The following is a 20,156-nucleotide window of genomic DNA, read 5'->3' as shown; positions in this document are numbered from 1 at the left end:
TTTAGAATGTGTCCCCGACAAATGTAATCATCATTTTCCCACTTGAGACGGTTGCGGCCTTCCTCCATAGTTTCATCATCTCGATGCTCCGGCATTGGGGTACTTAGGACATACACAACCTTGAGAGTGGTTAGTAGGAAATGCATTTTCTTTTACCATCTCCTAAAATCAACCCCTTCAAATTTCTCAAGTTTTCCAAACTTGGATGTCATTTCCTTAACATTCGACATTGTCAAAACAGGAAATACTTTCTAAGAATGTTGTAATTTTGTGTAGGGTAATTGACAAATCGAACTTGGATAACTTGATGATCACGAAATGTATCGCTTTCCTTAGAAAGTATTTCTACCCTATTAAGCCTTTGGGTTGCAAGAAATCTTTCCTAGGATAATACACCAAATTCCCTCTTGTTCTAAGGCAAAACAAGAGAAAACTTATGAAGTTTTTATATTTTGTTTGTTATACAAGAATCTGAAAATAAGGTTTGTTTTTTATTATTTTCTCTAACCTTTTCTCATGCATATTTTGAGTATATATATACATATGCAAAATAATCAGAAAACGAAAGGTAGTTACTTTCCAAACGGAACATAAAGACAAGTATGAAACAATGCAACACGGTTCATAGAACCCGATAAATATCACTCACCCCGATCGGGGTTAGCGTCCCCGATCGGGGACGTGGTTTTCGACTTCTACGTAAACAGAAAATTAGGAAATTTTCACTAGAATACAACGGCCCGATCGGGGCTAGCAACCCCGATAGGGGTTAGTCAATTTTCCATATTTTTGCTACGATTTCATCGACAAATTGCATTGTAACTTATTCTTTAAATTTGCTCATTTAAATTCGTTTATATGAGCGTGTACTCCACACTCCCTAACCCATATTATAACGGTCAAACTCGCTACGATTTTTGGCCAAATCCCGATTGCATTCAAATGATATGGTGATTAACATAAATCACCAACATCAAGCCTTTATCAAATAACTTCATTTACTTATACTATACTAATATGATGACAGTGGAATAATCATCCAAAGATTAAGCATTAAATTTATCAAAACAACAAACAACACTCCATCACATATTGATTGCCACTTACATAATGAAAAACCAACATGCATTTTAATGGTAAACATAGTTCAGTAAATAACGATTATAAACACCTTTACTTATCTCATTTGAATTTCCACGTTTGAAGAATTATTGCCAACAGTCCCATAAATTTTATTTTTATCCAATTGATCGAGAGCCCCACTTGAAATATGTAAATTTCCAAAGCAATTTCCTGACCCATACATTCTGACTTGTGTAGTTTGTTATATCGTTCAATAATGCAGAAGATGTGATTATTTTTCTCTTGCAAATTAAACATCTTCAATCCATATCTATTTATATAGATATGAAAAAAATACAGGGGAATGAATTTGTGAAGAGTTGCAACTTTTCACAATTGTGGCATATTTAATTTCTGTTGCGGGAATTAATTAAAACCCGTCAAAGTTGCATTATACGAAAAGTATACCGTAAGTTCGTAAATAATTGTGCCAGCATGCACTCCGTACTACGCGAACTTGCATTATATTATCAGGAACTTACCATCTACGAACCAAACTTAAATACGCTAAAATGAACCAATAATTACACTTAAATTACCAACATATTGCTAATATAGTGTTAGGTTAGAGCTCTGACTTCATTTACATAGATATATATGGATTGTATGCATATTGATAAATCAAATACAATTCATTCACCATTCTCCAACTCTCTTATTCAACACTTTGTACATACATATTCATACATGAGAGATTAAAAGCACGCATTTAAATTTATTGTTTAAAATAAATTGTTCAATTAGCAAGTATTGTTGGAATACTTTGTTCATAAGTAAAGAAATCAGTTGGATCAACCTTTGCCTTGACTTTCAATAGCCTCATCACATTATCCTTGAAATAGTCGACCGCAAACGTTAAGCTTCCATTAACATTGGTTCCAACATCAATGTCTCTATAATTCAAGAATGCTTCTCTTGGATTATTAGTCACATATGGAGTAAATGTCGAATGTAAAGCTCGAGTCAATTCGATGTTCTTGGTTAAAGCTTGTTCACCATCACTTTGCCATACTGTAATGTATTGCATCTTGAATATAACTCCGGCTCTATGTGGCATTGCTGTTGCATCTCCGGGTATTTCACTCATTCTCCCACCATATGGATTCCATTGCAATATCACATTTTCCACCTCAATCATCTTCTTCCATATCGTCTCAAAACCCGCTCTTGGGATTGGACTTCTTACGTAATCTGATTTGAATTTTGCATAGTTATGGGGTTGTGTAGGAGCCCTGTCCAATAGCACCTCGATCGGGGTCGTTTGTGGAAGGTTATTCCAAAATAAATGAGTTTTTACCCATGCCATCTCCATGCAATCACTTCTTTTTAAACCTAAAATCGGAAAGTCTTTGTTCATTATGGGAATTAAGGAGTCGGCCTGTCCGATGTACGATCCAATAAACGTGACTCGGACCGTCTTACGTCCTCCTTGTAAAAATTGTACTTGTGGCTCTACTCGAATAAATAGATTATTATCGAGTTTTGTAGCTACTTGTTGCCATTGTAAGACAACATCGGTAGCGCCTTCTTCTAACGTCTTTGGGACTCGGAAAACCGTGATAGTATCGGGAATACGTACCAAATTAATTTTCCACGAAAGAATGACACAAAAACTAGCACCGCCGCCTCCTCTGATCGCCCAAAAGAGGTCTTCGCCCATGGTTCGTCGGTCAAGGACTCTACCATTAGCATCAACGACTCGTGCGTCGACAACGTGATCAATTGACATGCCGAATCGTCTTAGCATGACGCCATAGCCGCCCCCGGTAATATGTCCTCCCGCGCCAACGGTAGGACATACTCCTGCAGGGAAACCATGCATCTTACTAACGTTGGCAATCTTATAATAAAGCTCGCCTAGCGTTGCACCGACTTGGACCCAAGCCGTCTCACTTCGTAAGTCTATATCGACAGCTCGAAGATTATTCATGTCGAGTACGATAAATGGAACGGGTGCAACGTACGAGAGACCCTCGTAATCGTGACCTCCACTTCGTATCCTCATTTGTAGGCCATTGGCCTTTGCACATAATACCGTGGCTTGGACATGGGACACATCTAGGGCAGTGACTATAGCTAGAGGCTTTAACGTCGAAGAAGTGTTGAATCGACTATTTCGTACATACGCGTGTAAAACACGTAAGAACGACGGGTTACTAGCGGTGAAAGTGGCTTTCCCGATTGGGTTTGCCGGATTCGACTTGCTTGGGAGACATTGTAAGAAGTTATCTATGGATAATTTTGCTGGTTCAATTGTAGGAAACGAAACAAGAAATAAAAAGAAAAATGCATAAATTGTGTAATATGAAAATGTGATCTTCATATTCATATTCACAGTCAAGAATATTATTTGGTTGTGTTTCGGATAACATAAAATGATACGTTTTTATAGAGATGTTTATCACGTAGTGACATGCATGGTATAGTGACAGGTTAATTGTTAGCTCAAATATTTCATAAATTTTCATGTAATTCATGTCATGATGGATATATCTCAACCTTATGAAATTGTTTTTATTAAACCAATCATACAAGTTGAAATTCAACGAGGGGAGTCTAATACCCCTAACGACCACGGGCAGCGGAACCGGACCTCCAGTTTTGGTCACTGAATTTATAAGCTTTACTGATAAAATTCAATACAAACTTCGACGTTTAGTACACTTATACATTCTTATTTAGGGCCTCATTTTTTTATGGTGCACCGGTCCTTCATTTACTTTAAGACGTCCATGAATTCAACACCCTTGTTTTTATATATCATCTGGTTTAGTCCAAATTTAAGCCAAGTGATATCACTAAACTGACCTAATCCAAATAGGCGGGTACTGAGCCCGATCATTCGAATTAAGGACAAGTAAATCCGAATTGAATTGGACATACTCAACCCAACCCGAATGTTTAATATCACAAACCGGTTGTTATTCTCAAAATAATTTGAAAACAACCCACCTGAAAATGATAAGGAATTGAAATAACTCGACCTGGCCTGAATGATCCAATTGGAGGTCTAGATGAAGACCTCCCTCATCAGTTATAATAATACTGTAGTATTCTCATAACTTAAACACGAAACTTCTGATTAAATTAGAATAACCCCTACCCTTACCAGTTGGCCTAATCGTTTATGGGCGGAAGTTGGAATTCAACATCGGGATGAGAAGAAACAACGGGCAAAAGGAGGATAAAATTAAACGCACGCCAATATTATTACTTGTATATTATATTCTACACGATATACAAGTTAGAAAATTTTACGAATTTTAATTGATTTTCATTGACCAATAATTCATGATTTTCTACTGTTTATTTGTTGACATGACAACTAACCATAAGAGATACGCTACCTGGAGTACGACACAACTTTTTTTTCAAATAATGCTCATCTAGTCATCAGGGGCGTCTAATACCCGGCAAACCACGGGCAGCGGAACCGGGCCTCCAGTTTTGGCCACCGAATTTATAAGCTTTACTGATAAAATTCAATACAAACCTCGATGTGTAGTACACTTATACCTTCATATTTAGGGCCTTATTTTTTTATGATGCACCGGGCCCCATTTACTTTAAGACACCCCTGCTAGTCATCTTCTTCCATTAGATATACGATCCTTGTGTAGTACATGTAGTCGGGTTTAAGACGGTAATATTCAGTTTAATGATAAAACAAATTCAAATAATATTAGTTGATGATAATAAGAAAAACTTTTTGGTATTACCTAGGCGGCAACTACCCTTTTTAAATGATACCTATATGAATTAATTTTATGAGATATTGACATCTTAAACAAAAATTTGTACAAAATATACATTCGATGATTGGATCCATATTCCCCTTTGTTGTTGTGTTTCTACATACTGCTCGCTCAAACAAATAGATTGCGGAGGGTCGTCGAATTAATAATGCAAGTGAATTGGGAATAAATATTTGAAATTTTAACTAAAGGTTCCAAAATTTCAGTTGTAGAAATTGTAATGAAAGGACATAAATATGTAGAAATTCATAAGACAATTATGTGTAAACCCTTTGGGTGCTCAGCTCGCTCCAACTGAATTGCTGGAAAATGGCAGATATAGTGGTCGAGTTGGTTGGAGGTCGTTTACTAAATGCAACTGTCCGAGTTTAAGTGGAGAATTGTTAGTATGTGATTCGGTATGTCGATTAAAGATGAAAAAATAGACCAATAAGGAAGGAAGAAAGTCGAAGCAAGATGAAGAAGGCGAGGTCCGAGAGACGTGCATGGGGACGAGTTTTATGCTTTTTAGCAAGCAACGTGAGTTTTTTTTTTTTTTTTTTTTTTTTTTTTTTTTTTTTTTTTTTTTTTTGAAAAGTCTTAGTGGTGTTTGTTTTTTGGACCTTCACTTGAATCGCTTTGGGTTGATTTGGCATTAGTCTTTGATTTGTGTTTGAATTTGTGAGGTTTTACATGACTTTGCCTTGCTTAGTGGGTTTCGTTTTCTCGTTAGTCTTTGTTGTCATTTTTGCTTAGTATTATGAAGACTGAAGAGATGGAACTGGATAAACGGGTCGTTAGATTGGCATGACCTATAGTTCATTTTAGCACGATACGGGAATGACATGGCCTAGCTTAACATGGCACGCACATATGGGTGTGCCTAATTAGGCCGAAGTTTGAGAAAAAATATCATGCCTAGTCCAGGCATGGCGCGCCTAAACACGCTCAATAAACAAAGAGATAAAGGTTAATGTGGAGGATTTGCATGGGCACGCTCAAGCACGGCACGACACGCCATGGGCTGTGCCTGGACCGCCAATTTCCATTTCACTGGTACGATAGAAAGTCCACATACCCGTGCCTGGGTCCTGCCATTTTCTTCTTCTACCATGTTGGCCCGGCACGGTCCACTTCCATCTCTAGTATGTTATGATAATATTAGGTTTCTTGTATTTCATTATTTAATTAGTTTTTGTTTAAATAGTTTAATATATACACACTCGGTGGTTACTTTAGCTTTCTTTGAGCGATTTGTAAAGTGAACACATTGATAGTTGAGGCAGATTTATAAAAACTTTATACTCATCTTTTGTAATTTGTAATTCTCTTTGACATAGTGAAAAATTTTCACTATCAGCGGTAAAACATCCGACCACTCGACTCTACCAAGGACTCCAGGTGAAAGATCTGGTCACTATTAGGCATATCATATATGGTTGAGAATAATTTTTTCAGTAAATTTCACTGAAACAAAACAAAGTTTCTCATAAAGTTACATTTTCTACAAAAACATGGGAAAGATGGCTTTTCACGGTCTCATTTTGGGCTGGCAATGATCTTTATCCCCTGAAATCAGTTTGGTCAAAGTTCGGCTCGAAATCGATCAAAACTGTCTCGTTTGGTAAAAGTTATTGATCAGAAACAAGTATTGGAATACTTTGTTCATACCTAAAGAAATTAGTTGGATCAACTTTGGCCTTGACTTTCAACAGCCTGTTAACATTATCCTTAAAATAGTTGACTGCAAAACTTAAGCTTCCATTAACATTGGTTCCAACATCAATGTCTCTATAATTCAAGAATGCTTCTCTAGGATTACTAGTCACATATGGAGTAAATGTGTCATGTAAATCTCGAGTCGCTTCGATGTTCTTTATCAAAGCTTGCTTACTTTCATCTTTCCATTGTGTTATGTATTGCATCTTGAATACAATTCCTGCTCTATGTGGGAATGGTGTTGCATTTTCGGCTATTTCCCTCATTCTCCCACCATATGGATTCCATTGCAATATTATAGTTTCAACCTCCATCATCTTCTTCCATATCGTCTCTAAACCCGCTCTTGGGATCGGAGTTTTGACGTAATCGGATTTGTGTTTTTGGAAGTCATGGGGTGGTGTAGGAGTCCTTTGCAATAGCACCTCAATGGGAGTGGTTTGTGGAAGGAAATTCCAAAATAGATGAGTTTGTACCCACGACATTTCGAGACAATCATTTCTTTTCAAACCCAAAATGGGAAAGTTTTTGTCCATTAAGGGAATTAAGGAGTCGGCCCGTCCCAGGTACGATCCAATAAACAAGACTTGGATCGTCTTGCGTCCTCCTGCTCGAAATTGTACTTGTGGTTCTACTCGAATAAATAGATTGTTGTCGAGTTTTGTAGCTACTTGTTGCCAATGTAAGACGATGTCCGTAGCACCTTCTTCTAACGTCCTTGCGACTCTGAAAACCGTCAGAGTATCGGGAACACGTACTAAATTAATTTTCCACGAAATAATAACACAAAAACTAGCACCGCCACCTCCTCTAATCGCCCAAAAAAGATCTTCACCCATGGTTCGACGATCAAGGACTCTACCATTAGCATCAACGACTATTGCATCGATAACGTTATCGACTGACAAGCCGAATCGCCTTAGCATGACTCCATACCCTCCACCTGTAAAGTGTCCTGCTGTGCCAACCGTAGGACATATTCCCGCCGGGAAAGCATGGATCTTACTAATGTTAGCAATCTTATAATAAAGCTCACCTAGAGTTGCACCGGCTTGGACCCAACCCGTCTCACTTGACATGTCTATATCGATGGATCGAAGATTAAACATGTCGAGTATGACAAATGGAACTTGTGCAACGTACGAGAGCCCTTCGAAATCATGACCTCCACTTCTGATCCTTATTGCTAGGTTATTGGCCTTTGCACATAATACAGTTGCCTGAACATGGGATACATCTAGAGCAGTGATTATAGCTAAAGGTTTCAAACTCGAAGATGTGTTGAATCTACTATCTCGTACATACGCGTGTAAAACACGTAAGAAAGACGGGTGACTAGGGGTGAAAATGACCTTCGCGATTGGGGTTGCCGGACTTGACTTGGTTGGTAGACATTGTAAGAAGTTGTCAATGGTTGAATTTGGTTCAAGATTATAATGATGTGAACCAAGAAACAAGAAAAGAATTGGCGTTAAAAAATCATAAATTGAAAATTTGATCTTCATATTCAAAAGTCAAGAGTATTAGGTGTGTATCGGACAAATTAAATCTCGATCAAGATTTATATCGATTTTTATGATATAGTGACAGGTTAATTGTCAGTTCTTAATAATGCATCTCAATAATGGATATAGCTCGACTGTATGAAATTAATATTATTGAAATTCATATATTAAATAATTAGGCAATGAGAGTTGTTGAAGATTCTACTGGGGATAAGAAGAAGCAACAGCTAAGGGGAAATAAAAAATACGCAAATGCAACATTATTATATTCGACACGATATAGAACTAGAATATTTTACGATTTTAATTGATTATATTTGTCCATTTAAGATTTTACCGTGTTTTTGTACATGCTATCACAAAAAAATTGATTACGGCCATTCGTGTATTACAGCGACATACAGTCAAACAATGGCGTAAACCAAAAAAATATTCAGGATTTTTTTTTTTACGGAGTTCTATATAACCTACTGGTGCAACTGAGTAAAATATAAACCCTCTAATTGTTTGACTAAATCTACACACGTCGTCGGCCTGGCGTGACCGGAGAAGAGCTACCACTAGCAGGTTTCTTCAAAGCTGCAACAAGGAAAAGAAAAAGAAATGCAGATGGTGGTTAGTAAAGCGGACTCTTTAACACTTAAATTAAATTAAACCGGGAACAAGAAGACTCATAGTGTACCTGAAGTTGCTCTCAAGGTGGTCTTAACTTGCGACAGGCGAGATGCCCCTGTCGGTGTCCTTGGTGATTGAGCGAGTCTTGTAGGTGTTTTCGGCCTGCATTAGAAACAATGTCGTACATAGATGACCAATCAAGCAATCGCAAAACAAGACTATAATTTATAAATTATTATAATGCAATAGCAGTATAGACAGTTCAGTGCACATAAAAGAAGCCAATCATGGTTATTGTACATACTTCTCTTTGCGCTTTTCCGAAGTATCTGACGATTTGGACTGTTCTGGTGACAGGTTTGCTTCAGTATCAGATGTTTCGCTTAATCTATCATCATCAGCATCATCCATGCCCATCATATCGTCATCCATAGAAGTTCCGGCAGAAAGCTTGGATTGCCTACCAGGAGAATTCTTTCGACCTTTCAAGTCGCTCAATGAACTTGATGACCGTATTCCATCATCACCAGTTACTGTTGAGATTTTTCGTGGACTACTTGCGATGGACCGTGCTGATGGAGATGAAGGCCCACTCCTCAAGGAGCTGTTACTTGGAGATGATGACTCTGGCTTCAAGGAACTTGTGTTCCGCATGGAAGCAGCGCTTGGACTTCTGGGATCCTTCAGCAATCGGTCAATCTCCTCGTCTTTCTGATACATTGCCTCTTTTAGAGATGCCACCTGCAATTTCCATCGAAATTAGGAGATTCAGTTTTTAGAGAAAAATTACTGATATGTGTAATTGAACCGCGTCACTTCTTTGTTTACCTCAAAAGGGATGAATAATTTTATTTACTTTGCAGTAAACATATAGCTATTGTTCATAAATCACTAACAGACACGAAGTTCTAGACAGCTAATAAAGAACACCTATTGAACATATACGGAGTAATTACCTTGACAATCTTAGATAACCCTTCTTACGAAATCAGAAAATGACACCCATGGAACGCCTACTAATACGATTAAAATCTCTAGCTGCTACTCTCTAATAAGAACTACAAGAAATAAGTTCATCTTTGTTACAAAGCAACACATAAAACTTCTAGAGTACCTCCCATTTCACTACCAATTCAATTCGGTTAAATAAAGCACTGATTTTCTGAAAATCACAGGGGAGGAGCAAAATCAGACCATGTTTACCCAGAAAATGAGGTAACTAGGAAACTCGTACTGATTTTTATCCATAACGTCTGTCTTAAAAAGCAACGTATTTAAGACAATTATGCAAGGCAATAAAGTCATAATCATGGCAAAGATCTAAAATAAGCACCTGGTCCATGAGTTCCTTGACATTTCCATCTTTGTTATTCCGTGCGGCACCCAACTCGACTCCAGATACCCTCTCAGCAAATTTTAACGTGCTTAATGTTTCTGAATATGAACTGACATCAGGATTCATCTGAACAAACATCAGTGTCTTTGCTCGACCACCTGTAATGAATAAGGCAAGTGATGAAGTACCGACATGTAACAAATCTAACAATTAATGCAAATTAAATTGTCAGATTGAGGTAAGCAGCCAACAGAAGGGCACCTCTGGAGTCTGGACAGAAATTATCTGAATTACGACATTACCCCAGTGCCTTAAGGGCTCGGCAAAAGGCGGGGGTAAAGGGGTCAGATATACGCAAGCTTACCCTCGTCTTAAAAGAGAGGTTGTTTCCATATGACCCTCGACCCCATGAAGAAAATTTTATCAAATTAGCTACTATACAATAAAAAGAATCACATTTCTTCCATCATAATCCAGAATCAAAGAATACAAATCTGTAGCTTCATTGGAAAGGAAACAGCAAATGGCGAGAATAAAGAAAAAAATTACCTAGAGAAGTTTGAAGAACCTGAGTAAGCTTACTATTCCTGTATGGTACATGAGGACTTTTTTGTGCAAGTGCAAAGATAACATCTCCAAGGGAAGACAATGATTTGTTTATATGTTGTGCTTCCTTTAGCCTATCTCCGGTTACTTCAGATCTGTCAACTCTCTCACTGCCAGCAAGATCTACCAAATGAAGACTACCATGTGTCGTCGCACCAGATTTTAGTTCTGTTCCTTGAACGTGGATGGTAACAATACTGCACAACCGACAGCCGACAAATGACATATTGTATGCATTAGAAACTAAATACATACTCCCTCCCTTCCATTCTAACTGGTCTTTTTCCTTTTTGATTTTTTCCAAACTAATTGTCCCCTCGTTCCCATATTACCCTCATATAGAAAATACTACACTTCCGAAATCATCATTCCAGACAACTTTATACCAACATTCTCTCTACACAAATGGTATTAGGGCCATTCACACAATATCTAAATAATCTCTCTAATCAGATGACGATAGTACTATAGTAGAATTGGAACAGGGATTAATATATAAGGCAGTAAAAAAATAAACTCATTGTAGAATGTGTAAGAACCTGTGAGACCGGCTACTTCTTTGGTTCATTGAAGTGGCGCTCACAGACCTGTTTCCTAGTCCAATGTTCATTAATTCAATGACATCTTCAGTCGATTTGACGGGATGCATGCTTGCGTCAGGTACAGCAAGTCCATGGGATTGAGGGGTGGTCAAAATCCCCAGTGTGTGAAAGTTAAGGAAACAAAAAAATCACAGCAACAAAAGTTGTGAAATCTAATTGTATTTGAAAGAACAAAATTGGAAAAGAAAATATCATAGCTAAAAAATGCATATTGAAACTAAAAGAAAATGGTCCAATATAAAGCGAGTAGAAACTAAAAGAAGATGGTTCAATACAATGCGAGCAACCACATATGTATATCGATAATTAAAAAAAAAAAAAAAAAAAAAGATGGCAAAATATAATACAAGCAGCAAAATAAGGCACATTATATTCATGAGCTCTGGAGAAGAGAGAACATGTTAGGATGTTAGCAGCAAGCAAACAGAATGCAAAAAAGATAAAGAAAAAGGATATTTCTTCTGGGAACCGTCATTAGAGAGTAAATCTCGAATTTGTTCATTGTATATTTCAATCATTTGAACTCCTATTTCGTACAAAAAGAAGTTCTTTCTGTCTTCTGAGACTTGGAAAAGATCATCTAAAGCACGATAGTTGACTCCCCAGTCCTCTTTAGTTGCATTATCAGGACCACTCTGTTTTAAACCTTACAGAAATGAAATAGGCCTGCTAGGAAATCAAGACCAACTAGGGAAGCTTCCAATAAAAAATTTACCATTGTGTAGGTCTTTCCTGAACCAGTTTGACCATAAGCAAATATGCAGACATTATATCCATCAAGAATGGTTCGTATCAGTGGTTGTGTATCACAGAAAACCTCGGCTGACAAATAGTAGATGCATGTCAGTTAGAAAAATTCACAATTCCATGCGAGGTACTTTGTTACACAACGTTATTCCCATTTGACTTTTGGAGGTCAATATTTCAAAGTTTGACCATAAATATGTTAAAATAAATTAGCATTGCAGAATGATACAGTTTGCTAGAATATTAGCATTTGTTAAATTAGCATTGCAGAATAAATTAGCATTGCAGAATGATTTGGGGTCGGCTGACATGTATCATCCTTTAGAACCGTCCATGGGCGATCACACACCTCAAAATGCGAAAATATAGAAAAGGAAAAGTGAAAAACACAAGGGGGGGTGAAACATAATACAAAAGTCAAGATAAACTTATTGGTTTTAAAAACAAAGTCCGAATTTCTTTTACAAAAACTTAGAATTTAAATTGAGAATAAAGAAACGATTTTGAAAACCGAAGTAAAACTTAAGGGTCCGGAATACCTTAAAACTTAAAAGTGAACCAAGTATTAATATATAAGAAAGTTGTTGGTAAAAACGTGTAATAAATCCGAAAAAAACAAATAAATTTTTAAAAATTAAAAAAAAAAAAACACTAAATATTTCAAATAACATATACTAAAAATCCACATGTATCATTTCCCTCCATTGTGCCCTCTCTGTCACCATTCCCTCGCCAAGCCCAATAAATCTCATATCATGCTCTATCACAAATTCACGTGGGAGAATAATGTAAATTATGTAACAGAGAAAGCAAAATTTACTTTACGATACAAATAGCAGCTGGGACAGAAATGGCCCAATGTAAGAGATTATGCGACAATATTTAAACTGAACCTATAACAATTGAAGACAATGAAAGAAAATGAAACCTTGAGTAGCCTTAGGACCATAAACCTTATTGAATTTGAATGCCTTCGAAGCCTCCTGAGGTTTAGCTGGATTTGTAACAGTCAACTCTCCATTTTCCCCAATCTCGTCTAAAATTGTCTGCTTCTTATTCTCCCCAGGCTGGAATGGCCTTACTCGACAAAAAACTCTAATGTTACCTACCCAAGCAACAGTCATTTAGAATTGGCGAAGGACACATAAAAATAGATATCAGGTTCATTCATTATTACCAAGGCTCTTAATCACTACAGAAAGGGAATAAGATCAAGACGATATACCTTTCAGATCTTGAAGCTCATTGTACAATTTCCGATTCTCATTCAGCACAGTGTGATAGTTTTGAGCTGCTTTAGCTAAATTTTTAAGCTTTGCGCCTGAAATCATTGAAAAACACTGAATAAATATCACAATGAATCTAAAGTCTAAACTAGATGTAATGTTTAAAAGAACAAAAGAAGCTTCCACAACTCACCTGCATGGTTCAATTCCTGCAGATATGTCTTTTGTGTGTCCAGCACTCCTTGCTTAATGGACACTGAAGAGCGCCTAAGGTCCTGAGCTTTTCCAGTGTCAAGAGAAGGAAAAAAGATTTGTTCTTAAAACACAACGAAGAACTCTAAATTTAACATATACTGCTTCTGTTTCTTTGATAACCAAAAATAAAGGTATGTGGTATACAATAATACCCCTCTTTAGTAATTCATTATCTCCTAATCCTACTCGGGTAGTTGAAGGTAGTTTGGTCATTTAAATATAATTTGTTACTCAAAGTGCAACCACAAGATATCAAGGAGACATTCCAAAAAGGAAATACAGAATATATCAAATAAACAGAGGGAGTATTACACATACCTGAAGTCCAGACAGTTGAAGATGCATAAATTTCTCATAAGTGTGCTCTTTTTTAGCCCATATCTGACTTTTAGACTGAGAATTAAACTCAAGTTCTTTCATCTTCACTTTTGAATCTTCTAGAAGTTCATCTTGTTGCCTTAGTTTCTTTTCTAGCTCAGACTTTAACTGTTTGGCCTCTCCTTCCAATTCCTTGAAGCGCAGTTCATGTGTTTTTTTGGCCATTTCTAGCTCTTGCTTCAGCACAGAGACCTCTATACTGGTTTCCTCCTTCAGCTTTTTCAACTTACTAGCCTCCTGCTCTTCGAACCTTTTTTTCTCCTCCAATATTTGTTCAAACCTTTTTTTCTCCTCCAATATTTGTTCAAACCTTTTTTTCTCCTCCACTTCCTGCTCTTCCAACCGTTTCTTCTCCTTCAGTATTTGTTCAAACCTTTTTTTCTCCTCCATTTCCTGCTCTTTCAACCTTTTCTTCTCCTCCATTTCCTGCTCTTTCAACCTTTTTTTCTCCTCCATTTCCTGCTCTTCCAACCTTTTCTTCTCCTCCATTTCCTGCTCTTCCAACTTTTTCTTCTCCTCCATCTTTTGTTGCGACCTTTTCTTCTCTTCCATCTCCTTTTCTTCACCCTTTTTCTTCTCCTCCATCTCCTTCTGCTCTGGCCTTTTATTCTCGTCCATCTTGCTTCTCTCAGACTGTAGTCATCCATAAATCGACAAGCTCAAATACTATGAATTTATATCACAACAGTATTAATTCCATGTGATGGAAATGGAGGGGTTTGGGAAAATTTTGATGTATATAACATTGACCAGTGTGGTCTATATTACTGCTCATTTGGTTCACTATGATATTGCCACTATCTATCTATGCCTGTTAATTTCAAGTTCCAATTCCTATGCTTTTGTGAACCAAACACCTTAATACCCTTGCACTTCCTAGAAATCCAAATTCCTGTGTTCTTAAGGCATTGTTTGGATACGATAGTAGTATAGGGATGAGGGGGCTGCGAGAGAATGGAGCAAGGGTGTTTATTTTCCCCAAATTATTCCTACATTGAAAGGATTTTAATTTAGTGCGTAGAACAGAAATAGATCCCTCCATATCCCTCCAACCACGGTTACGGTCCAAACTTGCAGTTTTGTCCCCCTCCCTCCAGCCAAACAAGGGGTACATATCATCCAGCCACCACTAAGAGCATGATAAACATTGGAATGGACCATGGAAACCAACGAAAGAAGACATAAGAAGCACAAATATTCTTGTCAATTGACTGTTATAGGTCTAAAATGCACTAGAGAAGGTCTAAATTTGTCCATAAGCTAAGTACAAATATTAACAAGTATACCTTCAAATGCTGGAGTTGGCTCAAAGCAATCTGTAAACGTACAGATGAAGTTTAAGTCAGAAGAAGAGGGATGTAATACAACTGCAATATAAGGAAATACCTTGGCGGAAAAAGTTTGCAAATAAGATACCTCACTCTCCTCACTAGTCCCTTTGGCAAGTGTTTCAAGCACCTTGATCCTTGACTGGTACTTCTCTTCACGGGACTTAAAAAGATTGCTTTGCTGCATGGAAAGAGAGTGATATTTAATATTTCAATAAAACAAATCAAGAAATCAGAGCAAAAATCTAGTGCAAAATAACACATTACAGTACGCAGATGCTCTCCTTGAGTGGCTATCCGTCGTTCAATCTCCTGAACAACTTTTCTTAACAGGCATGCTACACGCTGAGATGAGCATACAAGAAAAGAGAAAGCAATGGAAATATTAGATTATGTACTTTGTTCAATGCAGTAGCTATAAATCATATGATTCAATAGAGTGAAGCAGCAGTAGATTGCAACATACTTGAGGTATTTCAGCATTCTTTCTCTCTATGCTTTCATCCAGGATTCCATTAATCACACTCAAAAGAGACTGAGTCGGCGCATTCTGCACAGAAGAAATATAGTTTATAGCAATAGATCAAGACTATGAATTCCAAGATATTGCTCGTACAAAGAACTTACATCTAAGCTGTTTGACTTCATCATTTCTTGAATTTTTGTTGCGGGAAGATCAGTATACAATCCGTGTTTCATCTGAAACACTTCCTGGAACTTATTTCCACCATGGAGTAGCATAGTTGGTGACTCTTTATTAAGGGGCAAAAGATAGACTACGAGTCAAAAGGCAGCTTGCAATATAAATTGATCACCAGCATCAACACGCTGGTGCAATTATTTGATAATATATACAGTATTAATAAATTAAGGAAGGAATCCAAACCTGGTGATAAAAGACTATATGATCGTTGGAATTTTATCTCCGACAGAGCTTGTCTCCTATCATCCACAGTTCTATTACCCGGGCTCCCAAAATTCCTCTTTGTATGGTCTTTAAGAGCTAAAAGGCAATCTAGAACAGGTCGCATAGATCCCTTCACAACAAATCCAAAATAAGAGAACATAATAGACACTGAATGCTATGTTTCTAACCAGTCAAATTAGCAGGGAGGCTGCTCCTACTCCAGAAATAACAGCAGACAATTTCATATGACACAACCAGAGACACTACAGTTATTCATTTATATATCTTTACAATATTTCTCAATGCTAGGATATGGTTTCAACACATTTTCACAACCATCTTCTAATTTTGATCACTGAATGAAGCTTCCATATTCATAAAGCCAGTAATGCTGATGATACTACATACCTTCTCCAAGTCTGTTATTTCAAAACTTGGCAATCCCATCTCAGACATAACTGCCGTGAAGCGCTGAATTTTTCTTCTTCTAGATTCGGGTGAAGGAACAGAGTCATCTCCCTGCAGTAAATGAGTACATTCTTATAAGGTTGAATTAGATACAGTGATGTAGAATATATTTAGCATGAGAAACAGTTAGAAGCTACCTCATCAACAGAACTGTATTTGAACCTCTGTAGAATCTGAGATAGAATATCACCATCTAGCAATGATGCTCTTAACTCCTCATCTGAAGCCTTTACCGACAAATAGAAGTGAGGAACTGCAGAGTTTATCCACTCAACCAAGGCCATTCGCTGTTGGACTGTATGTTGAAATCAAAATAAGAACTCCGTATATAAGCTCAAGAAGATGACAAATACAGTGCAAGGAAGGGAATTTTGCTTACCCTTGGCATCAAAAGTTGGACTTGATACCCTTTCAAAAGCATTTCCATTAACATTAAACCTTGGGCTGGTGTTCATCTTGTCGAACCGCACAAGAACCTTTACATTGTGTTCATTACAGCAATCTCAAAGGTGAAGTACTATATCATACTCTGTATATCATATAGGAAGGGACCAGTAATATCACATCTCCCAGAAAGAAACGCAAATATAGGTTCCGGCAGAGCTGTCTCCGACTCTGTATAGTAATACCAACGTCCTGTACAAAAAAAATGCAATAGTTGAGGGTGAACTTTGAAAAAAAAAAGACATGGTAGAGAAAATCATACTCAAAGAATTCCTAACCAATAACCTAACAATATCAGCCAAAGTCTTAGAATGAAAACACGCTGTAAATGATAACAACTAGCTCATCAAACCGAGATTGTGAAAATTTAACTGTCTCAATTGTTATCATCTATCTATGTTACTCAAACTTATGTAGAAGTATGTGACACGGATGCGAATCCATGTGTCAGAGGGTACATAATAAAAAGATCTCAAGATTTCTGGCACACACTTAAACATCCAAGTATCATGCCCATGTATAGCCATCAAGCCGTGTACGCGTGCGTATTAATATAAACAGTCAAAGTCACATTGGTTATCAAACATCCCTTAAACATTCTGAAAGCAATTATGATCAATTAAAAGCTCAAACACAAAAAGAAACAAAGGTCAACATTGATCCTTCACTAGGACATCACAATGAAAATCAACTACCTATGGCAAATGAAAGATGCAACATCCTAACTCGACTTTATGAACAAAGACAACACATTTGTCAAATATCCATTACACCATGAAACAATCCAACCCTCATTCTACAACCAAATAAACCGAAATTCCAAATCATGGGTATTCATGATGGGGATGTAACCACCTTATAGCAAAAGGGTTGTGATCCTATACCTATAAAATCAACAATCTTGTAAGAATTACTATAATCACTACCCCAAAAAATCCCATTTTTATCATCTACAATCAAAAACATTCTCGAATTGACAATGCTTATTAAACTTTGCTACAATTTCCTTGTACATGGACAAACTCATAACCCAAAAACGCCCACATTTCTCCAGAACACAAATCATCAAACATTTGGCGGGCATCACTAAATGATCCACAATTCAATACAATGCACAAAAACACACATCAACCCACATTATCGAAAACAACACAATTACATAAGCAAAATAGATTGATTACTCACACTAAACAATCAAACAAATTTAGCATTAAATCATCAGCTTAAAAGTGAACATCAAAATTAAGAAATACCCAGAATTTTTGAATGTTAGTTTACCAAGAGAATAATATAGAAGGAAAAGAAGAAGAAGAGTTTGACATTGACGTTGACATGGTAGGAGAACAACATGAGGAGATGTAAATGGCATGCCTTCGTTGTAGGAATTAACAACATTTTAGACCGTTGAAAATCTATGAATGTCTTTTTATTTTATTTTATTTTTTGTGGGTTTGTTAAGTTCGTTGAGAATCTTACATGGCGCCAAGGATTAACTTTGAGACAACTTTTTTTTTGCACATTATTTAACACGGAGTTAGTCTTGTGAAAAGCAGTTCGATATTTATATAGTTGTAAAATGGATTCAAATATAACGTAGATAAAAATAGTACTCAAATATTTTATTTTATAATAAATTTGTGTGTAACTGTTTTACACGGGTATTTGTGTATTAATGCGGTGATTAAAAAATAAATAAATGAATGAACCGATTTAGTAACATGAAATCAAGGTAAGGCACGGATTCAGATACTCTATACTTGTAGTGTTCTAGTCTAGGTTTTGTTGGTAAAAGAGTACAATTAGAACTTGGTTATTTTCTTAGAATTTTTTTTTTTAATACTCCGTATTATAACCAAATTTATAGTGAATTGGTTATGATGAGAGTGTCGGTTGATATGTATCCCATTATCCCGAATTTCCGATGATATTGCTGATATTATATATTCCGACAACTTATGTCGAATTTTCATAATCTAATGTAAGATATATTTTCCTAAAAAAGAAAAATAAATGTTTTATTTAGTACTAATTTCCATATATAACGCCATAAACATTTTTATTGGACGATAATTGATGAATCATTTTATATCATTGATGAGCAAATTATTGTTTTTTAGCTTTTTGCTTAGGGTGGTGCTCATTCATATACGGATTTTACTCTTTTATAGATATGAATGACCAATTTACCCCTCTCATATCTTCCATTTTACGGTCATTTCAAATCCCTCATTTAATCTTCTCCCTCTACATCTTAACCACCACCCCTGCCACCACCGCCACCCACCTCCCCTCTGATCCGACAACCACCCAGAACCGTCCATGCCACCCGCCTAGACCTACCGCTCCCTTCCTCCACACGCCTAGAACCGCTCATCTCACCCAACCCACACCAATGACGACCCGTCCAAACTCCACCTACACCCTTGTCGTGCGACCGTCTGCTGCCCCTAGGCCTGTCCTACGCCTCCCTGAAACCCTTGACCACCGCAACCCGACATTTACCCCTTCCCCTATCACCCCAGCTTGTATTTCTCCAAAACCCTAATTTTTATATCCTAATTTAATTACATCTCTTTATTCATATAAAAAAAATTGATACATAATCTATATATCTATATAAAAGAGAGTTTTTTCGAGCGATCTGAGAGCGTCCACATCATCAAAAATTAATTTAGGAAAGTATCATAAATAATAATTTTTGATGTAAAAAATAAAGTGGAGAATCTTTTAATTATTATAATATATAATTTCCTAAATTATATTCAAGTGATATTTCCAATTTTTATATCAAACTTTTACATTTCATTTGGCAAAAAAGTATCGTTAAAAAAATTATTAAAATAATATAATTAGCTTCGTGGTAAAAAATGCTATCATTAGAGTATAGATTTCATATTATTTGCACATATTAAAACTTCTTAGTATGTAAAATTGTGTACTCGTAATATTTAGTATGTTTTGTCCCACATTGGAAAATAACGTAGGTGTGGTGAATATAATACATATAAATAGTAGAATTGTCCCACAACGAAAGATTAGTATAAGGTGATGTGATCCTATGATTATAAATAGGAGGCATATTTGGAACTTATGTATCTACCCAAAATTTTTTGAGTCTCATAAATATTGTTTTAAAGAGCTCTTAAGATTTTCTATTATTATCT

At 36.6% G+C, this 20,156-nt stretch overlaps 3 protein-coding genes across 4 annotated transcripts; all 3 read right to left on the bottom strand.

Moving 5' to 3' along the window:
* Window positions 1-1,783: 1,783 nt before the first annotated feature.
* LOC141658826 (berberine bridge enzyme-like 14) lies at window positions 1,784-3,455 on the bottom strand. Its single transcript, XM_074465634.1, has one exon. It carries the CDS (start codon window positions 3,449-3,451, stop codon window positions 1,859-1,861), a length of 1,593 nt encoding a protein of 530 aa, XP_074321735.1. The 5' UTR covers window positions 3,452-3,455; the 3' UTR covers window positions 1,784-1,858.
* Window positions 3,456-6,487: 3,032 nt separating this feature from the next.
* Window positions 6,488-8,141, bottom strand: LOC141643401 (berberine bridge enzyme-like 3). Its single transcript, XM_074452556.1, has one exon. It carries the CDS (start codon window positions 8,078-8,080, stop codon window positions 6,488-6,490), a length of 1,593 nt encoding a protein of 530 aa, XP_074308657.1. The 5' UTR covers window positions 8,081-8,141.
* Window positions 8,142-8,360: 219 nt separating this feature from the next.
* On the bottom strand, window positions 8,361-18,360 carry LOC141602389 (kinesin-like protein KIN-14C). 2 transcript variants are annotated; one of them, XM_074422695.1, is made up of 22 exons: window positions 18,271-18,360; window positions 16,928-17,184; window positions 16,686-16,843; window positions 16,489-16,599; window positions 16,060-16,210; window positions 15,801-15,925; window positions 15,640-15,723; window positions 15,441-15,518; window positions 15,262-15,354; window positions 15,132-15,161; window positions 13,786-14,478; window positions 13,406-13,487; window positions 13,212-13,307; window positions 12,915-13,091; window positions 11,955-12,061; window positions 11,696-11,874; window positions 11,177-11,341; window positions 10,581-10,834; window positions 10,029-10,189; window positions 9,000-9,436; window positions 8,763-8,857; window positions 8,361-8,659 (listed from the first exon to the last, which is right to left on the bottom strand). In XM_074422695.1, exons 2-22 carry the CDS (start codon window positions 17,001-17,003, stop codon window positions 8,598-8,600), a joined length of 3,414 nt encoding a protein of 1,137 aa, XP_074278796.1. In that variant the 5' UTR covers window positions 17,004-17,184; window positions 18,271-18,360; the 3' UTR covers window positions 8,361-8,597. The 2 variants fall into 2 exon arrangements, with proteins under 2 accessions (XP_074278796.1, XP_074278788.1); XM_074422687.1 differs by having other exon boundaries at window positions 18,178-18,315.
* Between the last annotated feature and the right edge of the window lie 1,796 nt (window positions 18,361-20,156).

Source organism: Silene latifolia, chromosome 1, assembly GCF_048544455.1.
Source record: "Silene latifolia isolate original U9 population chromosome 1, ASM4854445v1, whole genome shotgun sequence".
In the NCBI taxonomy this organism is placed as follows: Eukaryota; Viridiplantae; Streptophyta; class Magnoliopsida; order Caryophyllales; family Caryophyllaceae; genus Silene; species Silene latifolia.
Note: the sequence above shows the minus strand (reverse complement) of the source record. Positions and strands in the feature narration are given on the sequence as shown.